The sequence below is a fragment of the Rhinoraja longicauda genome, chromosome 5, assembly GCF_053455715.1.
Source record: "Rhinoraja longicauda isolate Sanriku21f chromosome 5, sRhiLon1.1, whole genome shotgun sequence".
In the NCBI taxonomy this organism is placed as follows: domain Eukaryota; kingdom Metazoa; phylum Chordata; class Chondrichthyes; order Rajiformes; family Arhynchobatidae; genus Rhinoraja; species Rhinoraja longicauda.
In genome coordinates, this window is record NC_135957.1 from 88,640,780 (window position 1) to 88,666,270 (window position 25,491).

At 55.5% G+C, this 25,491-nt stretch overlaps 1 protein-coding gene across 8 annotated transcripts in view; it reads right to left on the reverse strand.

Annotated features, from left to right (window-relative positions):
* Window positions 1-3,262: 3,262 nt before the first annotated feature.
* Window positions 3,263-25,491, reverse strand: part of dlgap2a (discs, large (Drosophila) homolog-associated protein 2a) — a 405,726-nt gene continuing 383,497 nt past the window's right edge. For all 8 annotated transcript variants that reach the window (XM_078399927.1, XM_078399923.1, XM_078399924.1 and 5 more), the window contains 4 exons: window positions 20,614-21,011; window positions 19,552-19,643; window positions 10,333-10,485; window positions 3,263-3,656 (listed from right to left, as the gene is read on the reverse strand). In XM_078399927.1, the coding sequence (XP_078256053.1) occupies window positions 3,438-3,656; window positions 10,333-10,485; window positions 19,552-19,643; window positions 20,614-21,011 (862 nt within the window). In that variant the 3' untranslated portion in view covers window positions 3,263-3,437. The remainder of the gene's footprint in view (window positions 3,657-10,332; window positions 10,486-19,551; window positions 19,644-20,613; window positions 21,012-25,491) is intronic.

The window sequence follows — 25,491 nt, forward strand, 5'->3', positions numbered from 1 at the left end:
TGGCCACGCATGCACAGAGTTCAGGTATAGTCAGACTAACTGCTTGCAAATATTTAATAGATATGGAAAAATGCTAAATAAATATAAAAACATAATCTCTGTGAGCAGATATTATGTATATATGTTCGGTCATAGCTAGCATGTTCATTTTTTCCCCCGAAATGAAAAAAGACCCACATGCCAATTCAGAAGTGTTGCTCCATTATATATAGATATATAAATCAATAAAAGGTGCTTTTAAAAAAGTGGCCAGAATATACACTGATCAGCCAAAACATTATGACCACTGACAGGCGAAGTGAATAACATTGATTATCTTGTTACAATGGCACCTGTCAAGGGGTGGGATATATTAGGCAGCAAGTGGTCAGTTCTTGAAGTTGATGTGTTGGATGCAGGAGAAATGGGCAGGAGTAAAGACCTGAGCGACTTTGACAAGGGCCAAATTGTTATGGCCAGACGACTGGGTCAGAGCATCTCTGAAATGGCAAGGCTTGTGGGGTGCTCCCGGTCAGCAGTGGTGAGTACCGACCGACAGTGGTCCGAGGAGGGACAAACCACAAACCGGCGACAGACAGGGTGTTGGGCGCCCAAGGCTCATCGATGCGCGAGGGCAACGAAGGCTATCCCGTCTGGTCCGAACCGACAGAAGGTCGACTGTGGCACAAGTCACAGAAAATGTTAATGGTGGTCACGGGAGGAATGTGTCACAATACACAGTGCATCGCACCCTGCTGCGTATGGGGCTGCACACGGAGGACCAACAGCATATTAGGCAGGTGGGCAGAATGTTTATGGTGGTGACGGGAGGAATGTGTCACAATACACATCAGCTCACAATGTTTTGGCTGATCGGTGTAGATTGTGAAGGAGTATAGCTGGTGTTGGTTGTGTTCTGTGTGTGAGGGCTGGAACACCGGAACCTGCCTCCACGATGGAGAGTTATTCACTCTTGCATTGCCCTTACCCGCAGTGTTGGCAAGTTTAATTGCACGTTTCCATTGGTCTGATCACTATTGCACATAATAGGCCCATTCCCTCTCTCTCCCTCCCTCTCCCACCCTCCCTCTATCTCCCTCCCTCCCTCTCCCTCCCTCTCTCTCCCACCCTCCCTCCCACCCTCCCTCCCTCACTCAGTGGGCAGCAGCATTTTGCTGAACACCACGTCAGTACATTCTCAAAGTGCCGCGGCACTAATTGTTTTGGCAAACACTGTTGGAAGTGAGGGGTACTGGCACCTTGCCCACACAGCGGAAGGTGGGCACTGAGGGCTTGACCCTGCAGGGGTTAGTGTGGAGGAGCAATCTCCAGCCGGTCACAGCCCAGTGGACGGGACTTCCCTGAATCATCCCCAGCTGGGAAAAGGAAGAGGCCGGGTAACGGGGTTGCCAACTATCTCACTCCCAAATACGGGACAAGGTGACGTCACCGCCCCGCGCCCCACGTCACCTCACCCAGCCAGCGGCCACGTGCTCCCGCTCCTCCAATGGCGGCCGCCCGGGCCGGGAGGCGGGTTACTACGCAACCTCCGTTAGGCGGCGCCCGGGCCTCTGGGCCTGCACTGTCCGGGCCCACAGCGTCCGGGCCCACAGTGTCCGGGCCTACGCTGCCCGGGCCTACAGCGTCCGGGCCTACAGCGTCCAGGCCTACAGCGTCCGGGCCTACAGTGTCCGGGCCTACAGTATCCGGGCCCACAGTGTCCGGGCCTACGCTGCCCGGGCCTTTGCTGCCCGGGCCTACAGCGTCCAGGCCTACAGCGTCCGGGCCTACAGTGTCCGCCCGGGCCTAATACGGGACAAGGGCGGTCCCGTACGGGACAAACCAATTTAGCCCAAAATACGGGATGTCCCGGCTAATACGGGACAGTTGGCAACCCCACGTCCAGCCCTCTCGGTAACAGCTGGGTTTGCTTATGATGTGAAGAAAAAATAAATGGTGCTGACGTGCCATGCATTCTTTGTCTTTAGTTGTTGGGAGCTCAGCACCTCCACCTGTTGCCTCATGGCCGCCCACTCCCCACCCAGTCACCACACCTCCACCTGTTGCCTCACGGCCGCCCACTCCCCACCCAGTCACCACACCTCCACCTGTTGCCTCACGGCCGCCCACTCCCCACTCCCCACAGTCACCACACCTCCACCTGTTGCCTCATGGACGCCCACTCCCCACTCGGTCACGGCACCTCCAGCTGCTCTCGTCTCTGACCCTCCCCACATAGGGCCATCCACTCCCCCACCCAGTCACCACACCTCCACCTGTTGCCTCCTCACCACACACAGCCATGTGTGGCCCCCAGTTAAAGCCCCTCCCCACACCCACCCACCTGTGACCCCCCAGTTACAGCCGCTCCACCTGCTGCCCGTTCCCCACACGTGGCCTTGCCCAGCCTGCCCACGGTTCAGCGCTACTGGGCTGCGATTGACTTGGTTGCCCCACCGTGCCGGGGCTGGGGGGTGTGTGTGCTGATCATTACCTCCCTGCACCAGGACCTCATGGAGCGGCAGCACCCACCGCCCAGAGCCAGCGCCTCACGCTGCAGTCTGTGTGTGTGTGTGGGGAGTGTGGGGGGTGAGGGGCTGAGGGTGGGGGTGTATGGGGGTGTGTGCGGGTGGGGGGTTGAGTGGGGGGGTGTCAGGAGCTGAGGGTGGGGGTTTACGGGGGGTGAGGGTGGGAGTGAGTGGGGGGGGAGTGTGTTGGGGTGGGGTGTGTGGGGGTGTGAGTGGGGGGGTGGGGGTGAAGGGGGGGAGTGTGGGGGTGTGTGCGGGTGAGTGTGGGGGTGAGGGGGGGTGGGGGTGAGGGGGGAGTGTGTCGGGGTGGGGTGTATGGGGGTGTGTGCGGGTGAGTGTGGGGGTGAGGGGGGGTGAGTGTGGGGGTGAGGGGGGGTGAGTGTGGGGGTGAGGGGGCAGTGTGGGGGTGTGTGCGGGTGAGTGGGGGGGGTGGGGGTGTGTGCGGGTGAGTGGGGGGGTAGGGGTGAGGGGGGGTGAGTGGGGGTGAGGGGGGGTGAGTGGGGGGGTGGGGGTGAGTGGGGGAGTGGGGGTGAGGGGGGGTGAGTGGGGGGGTGGGGGTGAGTGAGTGGGGGGGAGTGTGGGGGTGAGGGGGGTGAGTGTGGGGGTGAGGGGGGGGTGGGGGTGAGTGGGGGGGTGGGGGTAGGGGGGGTGAGTGGGGGTGAGGGGGGGTGAGTGGGGGGGAGTGAGTGTGGGGGTGAGGGGGGGTGAGTGGGGGGGTGGGGGTGAGTGGGGGGGTGGGGGTGAGGGGGTGTGAGTGGGGGGGTGGGGTGTATGGGGGTGTGTGCGGGTGAGTGTGGGGGTGAGGGGGGCAGTGTGGGGGTGAGGGGGGGTGAGTGTGGGGGTGAGTGGGGGGGTGGGGGTGTGTGCGGGTGAGTGTGGGGGTGAGGGGGGCAGTGTGGGGGTGTGTGCGGGTGAGTGGGGGGCCGCGGCTCACAGCCGTGTCTGTGCCTCAGGGATGTAGATCTCGATGCTGTCGGCCCTCTCGGTGGCGGAGTTCTGTCGGAAGGAGGCCGCGCGCTTGGCGGCCATCAGGCGTTTGCGTGCCTCTTGCCGCTGGCGGTCAGGCAGGTCCAGTGACTTCTCCCGCACGATCGCCACCTTCCCCTTCACCGGCTTCTTTGGTACTGGGGGCGGGATCTTCTTCTCCTCCTGAATAGACAATAAACAATAGACAATAGGTGCAGGAGGAGGACATGGCAGCCGTTAGGCAGCGGCAAGTCAAGTTGGGCAACTTACAAACCAGGGGCGGCACGGTGGTGCAGCGGGTAGAGCTGCTGCCTCAGCCCCAGAGACCCCATCCCATCCTGATCGCGGCTGCTGTCTGCGTGGAGTTTGCACGTTCTCCCCGTGATCGCGTGGGTTTCCTCCGGGTGCTCCGGTTTCAATAGACAACAGACAATAGGTGCAGGAGGAGGCCATTCGGCCCTTCGAGCCAGCACCACCATTCAATGTGATCATGGCTGATCATTCTCAATCAGTACCCCGTTCCTGCCTTCTCCCCATACCCCCTGACTCCGCTATCCTTAAGAGCTCTATCTAGCTCTCTCTTGAATGCATTCAGAGAATTGGCCTCCACTGCCTTCTGAGGCAGAGAATTCCACAGATTCACAACTCTCTGACTGAAAAAGCTTTTCCTCATCTCCGTTCTAAATGGCCGACCCCTTATTCTTAAACTGTGGCCCCTTGTTCTGGACTCCCCCAACATTGGAAACATGTTTCCTGCCTCTAACGTGTCCAACCCCTTAATAATCTTATACGTTTCGATAAGATCTCCTCTCACCCTTCTAAATTCCAATCTATACAAGCCTAGTCGATCGAGTCTTTCAACATATGACAGTCCCGCCATTCCGGGAATTAACCTAGTAAACCTACGCTGCACGCCCTCAATAGCAAGAATATCCTTCCTCAAATTTGGAGACCAAAACTGCACACAATACTCCAGGTGCGGTCTCACTAGGGCCCTGTACAACTGTAGAAGGACCTCTTTGCTCCTATACTCAACTCCCCTTGTTATGAAGGCCAACATTCCCTGTACGTCCCCTTTTCCTAACTTGACACCATTCAGATAATACTCTGCCTTCCTATTCTTACCCTGCAACCTCATAGCATCTTCCTCACAGTTCACACTACCACCCAGTTTTGTATCATCTGCAAATTTGCTAATGGTACTTTTAATCCCTTCATCCAAGTCATTAATGTATATTATAAATAGCTGCGGTCCCAGCACCGAGCCTTGCGGTACCCCACTAGTCACTGCCTGCCATTCTGAAAGGGATCCATTTATCCCCAATCTTTGCTTTCTGTCTGCCAACCAATTTTCTATCCATGTCAGTACCCTACCTCCAATACCATGTGCTCTAATTTTGCCCACTAATCTCCTATGTGGAACCTTGTCGAAGGCTTTCTGAAAGTCGAGGTACACCACATCCACCGGCTCTCCCCTGTCAATTTTCCTAGTTACATCCTCAAAAAATTCCAGTAGATTAGTCAAGCATGATTTCCCCTTCGTAAATCCATGCTGACTCGGAACGATCCTGTTACTGCTATCCAAATGCTCAGCAATTTCGTCTTTTATAATTGACTCCAGCATCTTCCCCACCACTGATGTCAGACTAACCGGTCTATAATTTCCCTCCTTTCTTAAAAAGTGGGACAACATTAGCTACCCTCTAATCCACAGGAACTGATCCTGAATCTATAGAACATTGGAAAATGATCACCAATGCGTCCATGATTTCTAGAGCCACCTCCTTAAGTACCCTGGGATGCAGACCATCAGGCCCTGGGGATTTATCAGCCTTCAGTCCCATCAGTCTACCCAACACCATTTCCTGCCTAATGTGGATTTCCTTCATTTCCTCCGTCACCCTAGGATCTCTGGCCACTAGAACATATAACCATATAACCATATAACAACTACAGCACGTAAACAGGCCCGTTCGGCCCTACCAGTCCACGCCGACCACTCTCTCTGACCTAGTCTAATCTACCTGCTCTCAGACCATAACCCTCTAATCCCCTCCCATCCATATACCTATCCAATTTACTCTTAAATAATAAAATCGAGCCTGCCTCCACCACTTCCACCGGAAGCCCATTCCATACAGCCACCACCCTCTGAGTAAAGAAGTTACCCCTCATGTTACCCCTAAACTTTTGTCCCTCAATTCTGAAGCTATGTCCCCTTGTTGGAATCTTCCCCACTCTCAAAGGGAAAAGCCTACCCACGTCAACTCTGTCTGTCCCTCTTAAAATTTTAAAAACCTCTATCAAGTCCCCCCTCAACCTTCTACGCTCCAAAGAATAAAGACCCAACCTGTTCAACCTCTCTCTGTAGCTTAAGTGCTGAAACCCAGGCAACATTCTAGTAAATCTCCTCTGTACCCTCTCCATTTTGTCGACATCCTTCCTATAATTTGGCGACCAGAACTGCACACCATACTCCAGATTCGGCCTCATCAATGCCCTGTACAATTTTAACATTACATCCCAACTTCTATACTCGATGCTCTGATTTATAAAGGCAAGCATACCAAACGCCTTCTTCACCACCCTATCCACATGAGATTCCACCTTCAGGGAACAATGCAGTTATTCCCAGATCCCTCTGTTCCACTGCATTCCTCAATTCCCTACCATTTACCCTGTACGTCCTATTTTGATTTGTCCTACCAAAATGCAGCACCTCACACTTATCAGCATTAAACTCCATCTGCCATCTTTCAGCCCACCCTTCCAAAAGGCCCAAGTCTCTCTGTAGACTTTGAAAATCTACTTCATTATTAACTACACCACCTATCTTAGTATCATCTGCATATTTACTAATCCAATTTGCCACACCATCATCCAGATCATTAATGTAAATGACAAACAACAGTGGACCCAACACAGATCCTTGGGGTACTCCACTAGACACTGGCCTCCAACCTGACATACAATTGTCAACCATTACCCTCTGGTATCTCCCATTCAGCCATTGTTGAATCCATCTTGCAACCTCACTATTAATACCCAACGATTTAACCTTCTTAATCAACCTTCCATGTGGAACCTTGTCAAATGCCTTACTGAAGTCCATATAGACAACATCCACAGCCTTGCCCTTATCAATTTCCCTGGTAACCTCTTCAAAAAATTCAAGAAGATTAGTCAAACATGACCTTCCAGGCACAAATCCATGTTGACTGTTTCTAATCAGGCCTTGTTTATCCAAATAATTATATATATTGTCCCTAAGTATCTTTTCCATTAATTTTCCCACCACAGACGTCAAATTAACAGGTCTATAATTGCTAGGTTTACTTTTAGAACCTTTTTTAAACAAAGGCACAACATGCGCAATGCGCCAATCTTCCGGCACCATCCCCGTTTCTAATGACGTTTGAAATATTTCCGTCATAGCCCCTGCTATTTCTGCACTAACTTCCCTCAATGTCCTAGGGAATATCCTATCAGGACCTGGAGACTTATCCACTTTTATATTTTTCAAAAGTGTCCGTACCTCCTCTTCTTTAATCCTCATAATTTCCATCACTACTCTACTTGTTTCGCTTACCTCACATAATTCAATATCCTTCTCCTCGGTGAATACCGAAGAAAATAAATTGTTTAATATCTCCCCCATTTCTTCCGGCTCAGCACATAGCTGTCCACTCTGACTCTCTAATGGACCAATTTTATCCCTCACTATCCTTTTGCTATTGACATATCTGTAGAATCCCTTGGGGTTTACTTTTACATTACTTGCCAAAGCAGCCTCATATCTTTTTTTCGCTTTTCTAATTTCCTTCTTAAGATTCCTTTTACATTCTTTATATTCCTCAAGAACCTCATTTACTCCCTGCCGCTTATATTTATTGTATATCTCCCTCTTTTTCCGAACCAAGTGTCCAATTTCCCTGGAAAACCACAGCTCTTTCAAATTATTATCCTTCCTTTCCACCGAACAGGGACATAAAGACTCTGTACTCTCAAAATTTCACCTTTAAATATCCTCCATTTCTCTATTATATCCTTTTTATAAAACAAAAAGTCCCATTTCACTCCTTTTAAATCCTTTCTCATCTCCTCAAAATTAGCCTTTCTCCAATCCAAAATCTCAACCCTTGGTCCAGATTTGACCTCCATAATGATATTGAAACTAATGGCATTATGATCACTAGACCCAAAGTGCTCCTCAACACATACCTCCGTCATCTGACCCGTCTCATTTCCCAACAGGAGGTCCAACACTGCCCCTTCTCTGGTAGGTACCTCTACGTATTGCTGCAAAAAACTATCCTGCACACATTTTACAAACTCCAAACCATCCAGTCCTTTAACATCTGGGAGATTGCTTGTATATTCCTTAGTGAGGACAGATCCAAAGTACCGGTTCAACTCATCTGCCATTTCCTTGTTCCCCATAATAAATTCCCCCGCTTCTATCTTCAAGGGACCCACATTTGCCTTGACTATTTTTTTCCTCTTTACATACCTAAAGAAGCTTTTACTATCCTCCTTTATATTATTGGCTAGTTTACCCTCGTACCTCATCTATTCTCCCCATATTACCTTTTTAGATATCTTCTGTTGCTCTTTAAAAGAGTCCCAATCCTCTGGCTTCCCACTCTTCTTTGCTTTGTTGTACTTCTGCTCTTTTATTTTTATGTTGTCCCTGACTTCCCTTGTCAGCCACGGGTGCCTCTTACTCCCCTTAGAATCTTTCCTCCTCTTTGGGATAAATTGATCCTGCAACTTCTGCATTATTCCCAGGAATACCTGCCATTGCTGTTCCACCGTCTTCCCTGCTAGGGTCTCCTTCCAGTCAAATCCGGCCAGCTCCCGCCTCATGCCTCTGTAATCCCCCTTGCTCAACTGCAATACTGACACTTCCGATTTTCCCTTCTCCCTCTCAATTTGTTGAGTAAAACGTATCATATTGTGATCACTGCATCCTAATGGCTCTTTAACCTCGAGTCCCCTTATCAGATCAGGTTCATTACACAACACTAAATCCAGAATTGCCTTCTCCCTGGTAGGCTCCAGTACAAGTTGTTCTCAGAATCCATCTCGGAGGCACTCCACAAACTCCCTTTCCTGGGGTCCATTATCAACCTGATTTTCCCAGTCTACCTGCATGTTGAAATCTCCCATGACCACTGTAGCATTACATTTGTGACATGCCAATTTTTGCTCCTGATTCAACTTGCATCCTATGTCAAGGCTACTGTTTGGGGGCCTGTAGATGACTCCCATTAGGGTCTTTTTACCCTTACAATTCCTCATCTCTATCCATACTGATTCTACATCTCCTGATTCTATGTCACTCCTTGCAAGGGAGTGAATATCATTCCTTACCAACAGAGCTACCCCGCCCCCTCGCCCCACCTGCCTGTTTTTTCTATACGTTGTGTACCCCTGAATATTCAGTTCCCAGCCCTGGTCCTCTTGTAGCCATGTCTCAGTGATTCCCACAACATCATACTTGCCAATATCTAACTGAGCCTCAAGCTCATCCACTTTATTTCTTATACTTCGCGCATTTGAATACAACACTTTAACTTCGGTATTTACCTCCCCTCTCACACCGGTCACAATTGGCCCTGACCTTACTCTCATATCCCTTCTAGAACTTCCCTTCCCATTCATTCGAGAGTCCTTTGCAATGTTTCCTGTATTCGCTTCCCCTTTAACTCCATCTCCATATTCCCAATTTGTCAACCCCTCCCCCCCACTACTTAGTTTAAAGCCACGCTTGTAGCACTAGCAAACCTGCCTGCCAGAATGTTGGTCCCCCTGCTGTTAAGGTGTAACCCGTCCCTTTTGTACAGGTCACCCCTACCCCAGAAGAGATCCCAGTGGTCCAGAAATCTAAATCCCTGCTCCCTGCACCAGCCCCTCAGCCACACATTCATATCCCCGATCTCTCTGTTCCTGCCCTCACCATCACGAGGTACAGGCAGCAGTCCAGAGATAACCACCCTCGACGTCCTACTTCTCAGTCTTCTTCCTAACTCTCTAAACTCACGCTGCAGTATCTCCTTCCTCTTCCTCCCGACCAAAACTGATAAATTAGGAGACCAAAACTGTACACAATACCCCAGATGTGGGACTATCATATGTTGAAAGACTGGAGCGACTAGGCTTGTATACTATGGAATTTAGAAGGATGAGAGGAGATCTTATAAGATTATTAAGGGGTATAAGATTATTAAGGGGTTGGACAGGTTAGAGGCAGGAAACATGTTCCCAATGTTGGGGGAGTCCAGAACAAGGGGCCACAGTTTAAGAATAAAGGGGTCGGCCATTTAGAACTGAGATGAGGAAATTTTTTCTCAGTCAGAGAGTTGTGAATCTGTGGAATTCTCTGCCTCAGAAGGCAGTGGAGGCCAATTCTCTGAATGCATTCAAGAGAGAGCTAGATAGAGCTCTTAAGGATAGTGGAGTCAGGGGGTATGGGGAGAAGGCAGGAACGGGGTACTGATTGAGAATGATCAGCCATGATCACATTGAATGGTAGTGCTGGCTCGAAGGGCCGAATGGCCTCCTCCTGCACCTATTGTCTATTGTCTATTGTAATTTGAGAAAGGACATCCTTGTAATTGAGGCAGTCCAGCGTAGGTTCACGAGATTGATCCCTGGGATGGCGGGACTGTGTGTCGGGCTACATGATGGGCATGCTACACGCATGTACACTGACCTGTGTGTCGGGCGGCTCGATTGGTGTGCTACACGTGTGTACACTGACCTGTGTGTCGGGCGGCTCGATGGGTGTGCTACACGCGGGTACACTGACCTGTGTGTCGGGCGGCTCGATGGGCATGCTACACGCGTGTACACTGACCTGCATGTCGGTCGGCTCGATGGGCTTCCAGTCATTGGCCTTGAGCTGGTGCAGCTCGTCAAACTTCATGCTGACGTCTTCGATGGACAACTGCAGCAGGTCCCAGAACCCAGCCAGGTCCTGCGATGTGGGCCGTGGCATGGCACTGGGGTCCTGTGGCAAAGAGCAGCCCCGTCACACAGAGACCCCCGCACACAGAGACCCCCGCACACTGCCCAGCACACAGGGACCCCCGCACACAGGGACCCCCGCACACAGAGACCCCCGCACACAGAGACCCCCGCACACAGAGACCCCCGCACACAGCCCAGCACACAGCCCAACACAGAGAGACCCCCGCACACCGAGACCCCCGCACACAGAGACCCCCGCACACAGGGACCCCCGCACACAGCCCAACACAGAGAGACCCCCGCACACAGAGACTCCCGCACACAGAGACCCCCGCACACAGAGACCCCCGCACACAGAGACCCCCGCACACAGAGACCCCCGCACACAGAGACCCCCGCACACAGAGACCCCCGCACACAGAGACCCCCGCACACAGAGACCCCCGCACACAGAGACCCCCGCACACAGAGACCCCCGCACACAGCACACATACACAGCCCAGCACACAGGGACCCCCGCACACAGGGACCCCCGCACACTGTTCAGCACACAGGGACCCCCGCACACAGAGACCCCCGCACACAGAGACCCCCGCACACAGAGACCCCCGCACACAGAGACCCCCGCACACAGCACACAGAGACCCCAGCACACAGGGACCCCCGCACACAGAGACCCCCGCACACAGGGACCCCAGCACACAGGGACCCCCGCACACAGGGACCCCCGCACACAGGGACCCCCGCACACAGAGACCCCAGCACACAGAGACCCCCGCACACAGCACACACACACAGCCCAGCACACAGAGACCCCCGCACACAGGGACCCCCGCACACTGCCCAGCACACAGGGACCCCCGCACACAGAGACCCCCGCACACAGGGACCCCCGCACACTGCCCAGCACACAGGGACCCCCGCACACAGAGACCCCCGCACACAGAGACCCCCGCACACAGAGACCCCCGCACACAGAGACCCCCGCACACAGAGACCCCCGCACACAGGGACCCCCGCACACAGAGACCCCCGCACACAGAGACCCCCGCACACAGGGACCCCCGCACACAGAGACCCCCGCACACAGGGACCCCCGCACACAGGGACCCCTGCACACAGAGACCCCCGCACACAGTGACCCCCGCACACAGGGACCCCCGCACACAGAGACCCCCGCACACAGAGACCCCAGCACACAGGGACCCCCGCACACAGAGACCCCCGCACACAGAGACCCCCGCACACAGAGACCCCCGCACACAGCACACAGAGACCCCAGCACACAGGGACCCCCGCACACAGAGACCGCCGCACACAGGGACCCCAGCACACAGGGACCCCCGCACACAGAGACGCCCGCACACAGGGACCCCCGCACACAGAGACCCCCGCACACAGAGACCCCCGCACACAGAGACCCCCGCACACAGCCCAGCACACAGCCCAACACAGAGAGACCCCCGCACACCGAGACCCCCGCACACTGCCCAGCACACAGGGACCCCCGCACACAGGGACCCCCGCACACAGAGACCCCCGCACACAGAGACCCCCGCACACAGCCCAGCACACAGCCTAACACAGAGAGACCCCCGCACACCGAGACCCCCGCACACAGAGACCCCCGCACACAGGGACCCCCGCACACAGCCCAACACAGAGAGACCCCCGCACACAGAGACTCCCGCACACAGAGACCCCCGCACACAGAGACCCCCGCACACAGAGACCCCCGCACACAGAGACCCCCGCACACAGAGACCCCCGCACACAGAGACCCCCGCACACAGAGACCCCCGCACACAGAGACCCCCGCACACAGAGACCCCCGCACACAGCACACATACACAGCCCAGCACACAGGGACCCCCGCACACAGGGACCCCCGCACACTGTTCAGCACACAGGGACCCCCGCACACAGAGACCCCCGCACACAGAGACCCCCGCACACAGAGACCCCCGCACACAGAGACCCCCGCACACAGCACACAGAGACCCCAGCACACAGGGACCCCCGCACACAGAGACCCCCGCACACAGGGACCCCAGCACACAGGGACCCCCGCACACAGGGACCCCCGCACACAGGGACCCCCGCACACAGAGACCCCCGCACACAGAGACCCCCGCACACAGCACACACACACAGCCCAGCACACAGAGACCCCCGCACACAGGGACCCCCGCACACTGCCCAGCACACAGGGACCCCCGCACACAGAGACCCCCGCACACAGGGACCCCCGCACACTGCCCAGCACACAGGGACCCCCGCACACAGAGACCCCCGCACACAGAGACCCCCGCACACAGAGACCCCCGCACACAGAGACCCCCGCACACAGAGACCCCCGCACACAGGGACCCCCGCACACAGAGACCCCCGCACACAGAGACCCCCGCACACAGGGACCCCCGCACACAGAGACCCCCGCACACAGGGACCCCCGCACACAGGGACCCCTGCACACAGAGACCCCCGCACACAGTGACCCCCGCACACAGGGACCCCCGCACACAGAGACCCCCGCACACAGAGACCCCAGCACACAGGGACCCCCGCACACAGAGACCCCCGCACACAGAGACCCCCGCACACAGAGACCCCCGCACACAGCACACAGAGACCCCAGCACACAGGGACCCCCGCACACAGAGACCGCCGCACACAGGGACCCCAGCACACAGGGACCCCCGCACACAGAGACGCCCGCACACAGGGACCCCCGCACACAGAGACCCCCGCACACAGAGACCCCCGCACACAGAGACCCCCGCACACAGCCCAGCACACAGCCCAACACAGAGAGACCCCCGCACACCGAGACCCCCGCACACTGCCCAGCACACAGGGACCCCCGCACACAGGGACCCCCGCACACAGAGACCCCCGCACACAGAGACCCCCGCACACAGCCCAGCACACAGCCTAACACAGAGAGACCCCCGCACACCGAGACCCCCGCACACAGAGACCCCCGCACACAGGGACCCCCGCACACAGCCCAACACAGAGAGACCCCCGCACACAGAGACTCCCGCACACAGAGACCCCCGCACACAGAGACCCCCGCACACAGAGACCCCCGCACACAGAGACCCCCGCACACAGCACACATACACAGCCCAGCACACAGGGACCCCCACACACAGGGACCCCCGCACACTGCCCAGCACACAGGGACCCCCGCACACAGAGACCCCCGCACACAGAGACCCCCGCACACAGAGACCCCCGCACACAGAGACCCCCGCACACAGCACACAGAGACCCCAGCACACAGGGACCCCCGCACACAGAGTCCCCCGCACACAGGGACCCCAGCACACAGGGACCCCCGCACACAGAGACCCCCGCACACAGGGACCCCCGCACACAGGGACCCCCGCACACAGAGAACCCCACACACAGAGACCCCCGCACACAGAGACCCCCGCACACAGAGACCCCCGCACACAGAGACCCCCGCACACAGCACACAGAGACCCCAGCACACAGGGACCCCCGCACACAGAGACCCCCGCACACAGGGACCCCAGCACACAGGGACCCCCGCACACAGAGACCCCCGCACACAGGGACCCCCGCACACAGGGACCCCCGCACACAGAGACCCCCGCACACAGAGACCCCCGCACACAGCACACACACACAGCCCAGCACACAGAGACCCCCGCACACAGGGACCCCCGCACACTGCCCAGCACACAGGGACCCCCGCACACAGAGACCCCCGCACACAGAGACCCCCGCACACAGAGACCCCCGCACACAGAGACCCCCGCACACAGAGACCCCAGCACACAGGGACCCCTGCACACAGAGACCCCCGCACACAGGGACCCCCGCACACAGGGACCCCCGCACACAGAGACCCCCGCACACAGAGACCCCAGCACACAGGGACTCCCGCACACAGAGACCCCCGCACACAGCACACAGAGACCCCAGCACACAGGGACCCCCGCACACAGAGACCCCCGCACACAGGGACCCCAGCACACAGGGACCCCCGCACACAGAGACCCCCGCACACAGGGACCCCCGCACACAGCCCAGCACACAGCCCAGCACACAGAGACCCCCGCACACAGGGACCCCCGCACACAGGGACCCCCGCACACAGGGACCCCCGCACACAGAGACCCCCGCACACAGAGACCCCCGCACACAGGGACCCCCGCACACAGGGACCCCCGCACACAGAGACCCCCTCACACAGGGACCCCCGCTCACAGGGACCCCCGCACACAGCCCAGCACACAGGGACCCCCGCACACAGAGACCCCCGCACACAGAGACCCCCGCACACAGAGACCCCCTCACACAGGGACCCCCGCTCACAGGGACCCCCGCACACAGCCCAGCACACAGGGACCCCCGCACACCGAGACCCCCGCACACAGAGACCCCCGCACACAGGGACCCCCGCACACAGCCCAACACAGAGAGACCCCCGCACACAGAGACTCCCGCACACAGAGACCCCCGCACACAGAGACCCCCGCACACAGAGACCCCCGCACACAGAGACCCCCGCACACAGCACACATACACAGCCCAGCACACAGGGACCCCCACACACAGGGACCCCCGCACACTGCCCAGCACACAGGGACCCCCGCACACAGAGACCCCCGCACACAGAGACCCCCGCACACAGAGACCCCCGCACACAGAGACCCCCGCACACAGCACACAGAGACCCCAGCACACAGGGACCCCCGCACACAGAGTCCCCCGCACACAGGGACCACAGCACACAGGGACCCCCGCACACAGAGACCCCCGCACACAGGGACCCCCGCACACAGGGACCCCCGCACACAGAGACCCCCACACACAGAGACCCCCGCACACAGAGACCCCCGCACACAGAGACCCCCGCACACAGAGACCCCCGCAAACAGCACACAGAGACCCCAGCAAACAGGGACCCCCGCACACAGAGACCCCCGCACACAGGGACCCCAGCACACAGGGACCCCCGCACACAGAGACCCCCGCACACAGGGACCCCCGCACACAGGGACCCCCGCACACAGCCCAGCACACAGGGACCCCCGCACACAGAGACCCCCGCACACAGGGACCCCCGCACACAGAGACCCCCGCACACAGAGACCCCCGCACACAGCACACACACACAGCCCAGCACGCAGAGACCCCCGCACACAGGGACCCCCGCACACTGCCCAGCACACAGGGACCCCCGCACACAGAGACCCCCGCACACAGAGACCCCCGCACACAGAGACCCCCGCACACAGAGACCCCCGCACACAGAGACTCCAGCACACAGGGACCCCTGCACACAGAGACCCCCGCACACAGGGACCCCCGCACACAGGGACCCCCGCACACAGAGACCCCCGCACACAGAGACCCCAGCACACAGGGACTCCCGCACACAGAGACCCCCGCACACAGCACACAGAGACCCCAGCACACAGGGACCCCCGCACACAGAGACCCCCGCACACAGGGACCCCAGCACACAGGGACCCCCGCACACAGAGACCCCCGCACACAGGGACCCCCGCACACAGCCCAGCACACAGCCCAGCACACAGAGACCCCCGCACACAGGGACCCCCGCACACAGGGACCCCCGCACACAGGGACCCCCGCACACAGAGACCCCCGCACACAGAGACCCCCGCACACAGGGACCCCCGCACACAGAGACCCCCGCACACAGGGACCCCCGCACACAGGGACCCCCGCACACAGAGACCCCCTCACACAGGGACCCCCGCTCACAGGGACCCCCGCACACAGCCCAGCACACAGGGACCCCCGCACACAGAGACCCCCGCACACAGAGACCCCCGCACACAGAGACCCCCGCACACAGGGACCCCCGCACACAGGGACCCCCGCATACAGGGACCCCTGCACACAGGGACCCCCGCACACAGAGACCCCCGCACACAGCACACACACACAGCCCCACACACAGGGACCCCCGCACACAGAGACCCCCACACACAGAGACCCCCGCACACAGGGACCCCCGCACACAGGGACCCCCGCACACAGGGACCCCCACACACAGCACGCACACACAGCCCACAGGGGCAAGCCCGGCCACTCTGCACCACTGCGTGTGCTCAGCCTGTGATACATTCACCCATCGTGATGCAGATGCATCCTGACCTTCAATAACCTCACGTTCAGTTCAGTTTATTGTCACGTGTACCGAGGTACAGTGAAAAGCTTTTGTTGCGTGCTAACCAGTCAGCAGAAAGACAACACATGATTACAATCGAGCCGTATACAGTGTACAGATGTTGCTTTAGGAGTTGAGATGTAAGAGTGTGGAGGGATTATAATGTGATTGTAAATCTGCTGCTGTGGCTGGCACGCAAATACTCGCCTGGGTTGGGCACCACCTTGGATGATTATCCTGTTTAGACGAGGGTTGCCAACAGTCCCGTATTAGCCGGGACATCCTGTATTTTGGGCTAAAATTGGTTTGTCCCATACGGGACCGCCCTTGTCTCATATTAGGCCCAGGGAGCGCTGTAGGCCCGAACACTGTAGGCCCGGACACTGTAGGCCCAGACACGGTAGGCCCGGACACTGTAGGCCCGGACTCTGTAGGCCCGGACACGGTAGGCCCGGACTCTGTAGGCCCGGACACGGTAGGCCTGGACACTGTAGGCCCGGACACTGTAGGCCCGGACGCTGTAGGCCCGGACACGGTAGGCCCGGACACTGTAGGCCCGGACTCTGTAGGCTCCGACGCTGTAGGCCCGGACGCTGTAGGCCCGGACACTGTAGGTCCGGACTCTGTAGGCTCGGACGCTGTAGGCCCGGACGCTGTAGGCCCGGACACTGTAGGCCCGGACACTGTAGGCTCCGACACTGTAGGTCCGGACGCTGTAGGCCCGGACGCTGTAGGCCCGGACACTGTCCTCCTGCACCTATGGTCTATTGTCCATTGACTTATCCACCATTTAATGGGAACCCGAGGGGAAACTGTTGGGAAACTGTTGGGAATGAGCTGCCAGAGGAGGTAGTTGAGGCAGGTAATGAATCATCATTTAAAAGACATTTGGACAACTACATGGAGAGTAAAGGCTTGTGGGCCAAACGTGGGCAGGTGTGTCGGGCGTAGCATGTTGGTCAGCACGGACAGGTTGGGCCAAAGAGCCTGTTTCCGTGCTGTGTGACCTTATCATTGCCCCTCAGTGATCCCCGCTCACCGCCCCTCACTTGCACCCCTAACCCCTGTGGGTCAGCCTGCCCCTGGGCAAGAGAAAGTGATCTCTGGGGATTGGACGTGCAGGAACGTGTGGGAGCCGCCTGCAACCGCTCACTGGGCCAGCACGACCACGGACACAACCCGTGCTGTGATCTGTCACTGTGCAGGCAGTGTAGTCAACATGACCTGTAGGCCCGGACAGTGTGGGCCCGGACGCTGTAGGCCCGGAAGCTGTAGGCCCGGACGCTGTAGGCTGTCCGGGCCTACAGTGTCCGGGCCTACAGTGTAGTCAACATGACCTGTAGGCCCGGACAGTGTAGGCCCGGACGCTGTAGGCCCGGACGCTGTAGGCCCGGAAGCTGTAGGCCCGGACGCTGTAGGCTGTCCGGGCCTACAGTGTCCGGGCCTACAGTGTAGTCAACATGACCAGCGTAATCAAGGACCAGTCTCACCCCGGCCACTCCCTCTCCTCCCCTTTCCCATCTACACCTCACGCTGCCTCGGCAAGGCCAGCAGCCCAGACCATCACACAAACCAGCCTCCCTTCCATCGCCTCCATCTACACCTCACGATGCCTCAGCAAGGCCAGCAGCATAATCAAGGACCAGTCTCACCCCGGTCACTCCCTCTTCTCCCCTCTCCCATCGGGCAAGAGGTACAGAAGTGTGAAAACGCACACCTCCAGATTCAGGGACAGTTTCTTCCCGGCTGTTATCAGGCAACTGAACCATCCTACCACAACCAGAGAGCAGTGCTGAACTACTATCTACCTCATTGGTGACCCTCGGACTATCCTTGATCAGACTTTACTGGACTCTATCTTGCACTAAATGTATCAAGTATCTGGAGACTGTGGAATCATGAATAGTCTTTCCGCTGACTGGTTAGCACGCAATCTAAAAGATTTTCACTGTACCTCGGCACACGTGACAATAAACAAAAACTAAGGTAAAACTAAGCAATGTACCAGGCAGAGGCAGTGGCTGCAAGAACAACCTTGCATAGAGCTCTGATCCAGGGAACACCTGATATTCAGAGCAGAGGTATCACAAAATGCAGGAGTAACTCAGCAGGTTATTCAGACAATACATCTACACAAATGTAGCACATAGGTAAGGAAACCATGTACCACATTTACTCACATGGACCACATCTACTAACATGTACCACATCTACAACCATGGACCACGTTTACTAACATGTACCACATCTACAACCATGGACCACGTTTACTAACACGTACCACATTTACTAACACGTACCACATTTACTAACATGTACCACATTTACTAACATGTACCACATTTACTCACACGTACATTTACTAACATGTACCACATCTACAACCATGGACCACATTTACTAACATGTACCACGTTTACTAACATGTACCACATCTACAACCATGTACCACATTTACTCACACGTACATTTACTCACATGTACCACATTTACTAACATGTACCACATTTACTAACATGTACCACATTTACTAACATGTACCACATCTACAACCATGTACCACATTTACTAACACGTACCACGTTTACTCACATGTACCACATTTACTAACATGTACCATATTTACTCACACGTACATTTACTAACACGTACCACATTTACTAACATGTACCACATTTACTCACACGTACCACATTTACTAACATGTACCACATTTACTAACACGTACCATATTTACTCACACGTACATTTACTCACACGTACCACATTTACTAACACGTACCATATTTACTCACACGTACCACATTTACTCACATGTACCACATCTACAACCATGGACCACGTTTACTCACATGTACCACATTTACTCACATGTACCATGTTTACCACATTTACTAATAGGTGCCACAGACAAGGGAAGAGGCTTACCAGGTTCTGCTGGCAGAGCCAGTAAAACTGCTGGAATTTCTGGGACATCAGGAGCTGGGCACTGCCAACGGCACTCCGGATTTTCCCCAACGCTGAGGAGACAAAGCAGGATGGATGAATACACTGCACACCCCAAACTCTGGGTTTAATCTGTTTGAAGTATTGCCAGTGACTATCCCCTCTGTTGTAACGCTGAAACGCCCTCACTCCATCCCACCGGGAACTGTCCACCATGAGCTGCCAGCCTGAGGTTGCCACCACAGCTCCACCACCCATGTTCCACCAACTGGTGGCTTGCCACCTCCTGTAATCCAGACAAAGTCACCACAGCGAGCCTGAAGTCCCCCCCCCCCGTGATTGTGCCTCCCAGGCCGGGTGGGGCGGCCGATCTCCACCTCATCGGGACTTCCGCGTCCGATCGGCGGGTGGAACCTGCCCCCCTCCCCAGCCGGGGCTCTGGGGGGCAGTGGAGGCCAACTCTGGATGGATTTAAGACAGAGTTAGATAGAGCTCTAGGAGCTAGTGGAATCAAGGGATATGGGGAGAAGGCAGGCACAGGTTACTGATTGTGGATGATCAGCCATGATCACAATGAATGGCGGTGCTGGCTCGAAGTGCCAAATGGCCTCCTCCTGCACCTATTGTCTATGTTTTCTATTACGGGTATCCCCATTAATCCCAATGCTAAACACAGTGCTGGAGGAACTCAGCGGGTCAGGCAGCATGTGTGGAAGGAATGGACAGGGCACGTTTCAGGTCGGGACCCCTCTTCAGACCGATGGAGTGGGTGGGGTGGGGGGAGAAAGCCGGTGTTGGCGGTGTGGGCCGCTGTGGGTGGTGGGTGTGGGTGGTGGGTGTGGGTGGTGTGGGTGGTGGGTGGTGGGTGTGGGTGGTGGGTGGGTGTGGGTGGGTGTGGGGAAGGGCCTGTGTCTGTGCTGTCTCACTCTGTGGGAGGTGACATGAGGCAGGGCTAGCCACGGCCGAGCACACACACACACACACACACACACACACACACACACACACACACACACACACACACACACACAGAGCTGCTCTTACTTTCCTCAGTCAGGTCGTTGTCCTCGGCCTCTCTCTCCATCTGCTTGCACCAGCCCTCCATGCGCTTGGTCTCGGCGTGCAGCAGCTTCATGAACCACTGCCCGTCCCTGCGGCAGGGCGACATGCGGCTGGCGTCGGGCCGTGGCACCGACTCCAGCCAGGGCTCGGGGGGAGGGAAGGCGGTGGTGTCGAGGGGCGTGCGGTAGTCCTCCCGGTAGCTGAGCAGCCCCTGCGTGCGCACAGTCCTGAGCGCTGTGTACTGGGTGGGCGTGCACGGCTCCGAGTGCCGCTGGAAGGAGGGGCCGAACTGCTGCCCCTTGTCCTCTGTGCTGATCTCCAGCTCCAGGTCCGCCTGTACACTGGCCGTCACACTGTTGGACCGCTTGAAACGGCCGCGCCTGCAACACAGCGGCAATGCATCAGACAGGGGTGGCTGCAACACAGCGGCAATGCATCAGACAGGGGTGGCTGCAACACAGCGGCAATGCATCAGACAGGGGTGGCTGCAACACAGCGGCAATGCATCAGACAGGGGTGGCTGCAACACAGCAGCAATGCATGAGACAGGGATGGCTGCAACACAGCGGGAACACGTCAGACAGCAGTGGCTGCAATGCACAGTAACCCAGGTCAAACAATAGACCATAGGTGCAGGAGGAGGCCATTTGGCCCTTCGAGCCAGCACCGCCACTCATTGTGATCATGGCTGATCACCTACAATCAGTAACCCGTGCCTGCCTTCTCCCCATATCCCTTGATTCCACTAGCCCCTAGAGCTCTATCTAACTCTCTTTTAAATCCATCCAGAAAATCGGCCTCCACTGCCCTCTGTGGCAGAGAATTCCACAAGTTCACAACTCTCTGGGTAAAAAAGTTCCTTCTCACCTCAGTTTTAAATGGCCTCCCCTTTATTCTTAGACTGTGGCCCCTGGTTCTGGACTCCCCCAACATTGGGAACATGTTTCCTGCATCTAGCTTGTCCAGTCCTTTTATAATTTTATACGTTTCTAAAAGATCCCCTCTCATCCTTCTAAACTCCAGTGAATACAAGCCCAGTCTTTCCAATCTTTCCTCATATGACAGTCCCGCCATCCCAGGGATTAACCTCGTGAACCTACGCTGCACTGCCTCAATAGCAAGGACGTCCTTCCTCAAATTAGGAGACCAAAACTGCACACAATACTCCAGGTGCGGTCTCACCAGGGCCCTGTACAACTGCAGAAGGACCTCTTTACTCCTATACTCAACTCCTCTTGTTATGAAGGCCAACATGCCATTAGCTTTCTTCACTGCCTGCTGTACCTGCATGCATCCTTTCAGTGACTGATGTACAAGCTTGAAGCGGCCAGCCTACAACAGGGTGTGGAACAGGTAGAACAATGGTGGAACAAGGAGTAAACAAGGTGAAACTGTTGTGTCTGTCACACGGCCGTTTAAGGTGGCCTCACGAGAGAGGTGGATTTTGCTATTGAGGCTAAAAGCATCAGGGGATATGGGGTGAAAGCAGGAACGGGGTACTGATTTTAGACGATCAGCCATGATCATATTGAATGGTGGTGCTGGCTCGAAGGGTCGAATAGCCTCCTCCTGCACCTATTTTTCAATGTTTCTATTTCTGTTTCTATATTTCTGTGTAATATAGGGTGAACCATGTGAAATAACAGTGTCTGTAACAAGGAATAAACCAGGTAAACCAACTCAAAGCCCTTGCACCGACAGCACAGAGTAGACCAGGTGAAACAACACTGCCTGCAACAAGTGCAACAACCAACTGCAGGTGCTGCTTTACAAAAAAGACACAGAGTGCTGGAGTAACTCAGTGGGTCAGGCAGCATCTGTGGAGAACATGGATAGGTGACGTTTCAGGTCGCGACCCTTCTTCAGACTGGGTGACCCGAAACACCACCTATCCATGTTCCCCACAGATGCTCCTAAACTTAAATCCTCTTGCATTGAAGGCCAACATGCCATTAGCTTTCTTCACTGCCTGCTGTACCTGCATGCTTACTTTCAGTGACTGATGTACAAGCACACCCAGGTTGCACCTCCCCTTCTCCTAATCTGACACCATTCAGATAATAATCTGCCTTCCTGTTCTTGCCATCAAAGTGGACAACCTCACATTTATCCACATTAAACTGAATCTGCCATGCATCTGCCCACTCACACAACCTGTCCAAGTCACCCTGCAACCTCATAGCATCTTCCTCACAGCTCACACTGCCACCCAGCTTTGTGTCATCCACAAACTTGGAGATGTCCCGTTTAGTTCCCTAGGAAACGTCTGAAGAAGGGTCTCAACCCGAAATGTCATCCATTCCCTCTCTCCTAGATGCTGAGTTACTCCAGCTTTGTGTGATACATTTAATTCCCTCGTCTAAATCGTTAATGTCTATTGTAAATAACTGGGGTCCCAGCACCAAGCCTTGCGGCACCCCACTAGTCACAGAAGGCTAAAATGATTTTGGTGTAATGTCTTACTCTGATTATGAATTATAGCTGGCATTACAGTTTTACTCCTTAGTGCTCTGTCCTATAGTCAATATGTGAATGAGTTACGTCTCATCTTTCATTCAGGATTGCTTTATGTCAGCAGGGAACATGCAGAACAGTAACTCTGCAGTGAATTAGCCCAGTCACTGACACACCACTATAACACTGTGTAGGAAAATAACTGCACATGCTGGTATAAATCGAAGGTATCACAGAGTGCTGGAGTAACTCAGCGGGTCAGGCAGCATCTGTGGAGAACATGGATAGGTGACGTTTCACAGAGTGCTGGAGTAACTCAGCGGGTCAGGCAGCATCTGTGGAGAACATGGATAGGTGACGTTTCACAGAGTGCTGGAGTAACTCAGCGGGTCAGGCAGCATCTGTGGAGAACATGGATAGGTGACGTTTCACAGAGTGCTGGAGTAACTCAGCAGGTCAGGCAGCATCTGTGGAGAACATGGATAGGTGACGTTTCACAGTGCTGGAGTAACTCAGCGGGTCAGGCAGCATCTGTGGAGAATAGGAATGTGATACCTGTGACACCACTATAAAACTGGTAACTGTGCGGTGAATATCCCAGTGTGGTCACTAACACACCACTGTAACACTGGTAACTGCGGTGAATTATCCCAGTGTGGTCACTGACACCACTGTAACACTGGTAACTGCGGTGAATTATCCCAGTGTGGTCACTGACACCACTGTAACACTGGTAACTGTGCGGTGAATATCCCAGTGTGGTCACTGACACCACTGTAACACTGGTAACTGCGGTGAATATCCCAGTGTGGTCACTGACACCACTGTGGACCTCCCCTCCTGACCCTCGACATATTTTATCCAATATCAACCATGGTTAATATTTATTCTTTCCTTCATTATCGAAACTCTGTCGGGGGATCTCAAGGTAAATATATTACGTTACATTCAACTCAAAGAATAATTGGTTAAATATATTTTAGTAATGTTCAGCAAATATTTTTCAGATATTGGGAGAATAGTGTCTCAACAACAATTACACATTTCATTCACTTAGCTCCCCACCACTGACTCCATCTACACCACACTCCCCACCATTGTAGATGTAGCCCAGCCCATCACACACACCACACTCCCCACCATTGTAGATGTAGCCCAGTCCATCACACACACCACACTCCCCACCATTGTAGATGTAGCCCAGTCCATCACACACACCACACTCCCCACCACTGACTCCATCTACACTTCACGCTGCCTCGGGAAAGCAGCCGACATAATCAAAGACTTGTCCCACCCCGGTCATTCCTTCTTCTCCCCGCTCCCGTCCGGCAGAAGGTACAGAGCTTGACCCATGGCGGGTATGGCAAGGCATCCAGCACATCACCAACTACAAGACCAGCAACCGCACGACTGCCGACGGCGACGCCTCGCTGGCAGAGGAACTTAACTGTTTCTTTGCTCGTTTCGAGGTGAAAGCTACAGTGGCAGACATAACACCCTCTCCAGCACCTGACAGCCACACCTTCACTGTGCAGGAGTATGATGTTAAGCGCGTGCTCAGAGCAGTGAATCGCAGGAAAGCTGCAGGCCCCGATGGTGTGACGGGCAGAGTGCTGAGGGAATGTGCAGACCAATTATCTGAGGTCTTCACAAAAATCTTCAACCTGTCCCTTTTAAAATCCACCATCCCTCCCTGCCTGAAGTCCGCCACAATCATCCCACTGCCGAAAAAGTCTGTCATCAGCGGCCTTAACGACTACCGTCCGGTAGCACTCACACCGGTCATCACAAAGTGCTTCGAGAGACTGGTCCTGCAGCACATCAAAGCCAGCCTCCCACCCACCTTCGACCCATACCAGTTTGCCTAGAGCAAATAGGTCTACAGGGGATGCCATCGCCACTGCTCTTCACACTGCACTGACCCACCTTGAACACCAGGGGAGCTATGTGAGGATGCTTTTCCTAGACTTCAGCTCTGCCTTTAACACGGTCATCCCGAGCAGACTGGTCACCAAACTTTCTGACCTTGGATTTTCCCAAACCATCTGCCAATGGATCAAGGACTTCCTGACCAACCGCCCCCCAGACCGTCAAAATAGGCCCTCACCTCTCCTCCACCATTACACTGAGCACCGGCTCACCACAGGGCTGTGTGTTGAGCCCCATCCTTTACTCCCTCTACACTCACGACTGCGCCCCCACCCATCCCACCAACACCATCATCAAGTTCGCGGATGACACGACTGTGGTTGGACTCATCTCAGGAGGAGATGAGACAGCCTACAGGGATGAAATCCAAAGGCTGGCAGCATGGTGTTCAGTGAACAATCTTGTCCTGAACTCCTCCAAAACAAAGGAACTTATAATAGACTTCAGAAAAACCAGTGCAGAATACGACCCACT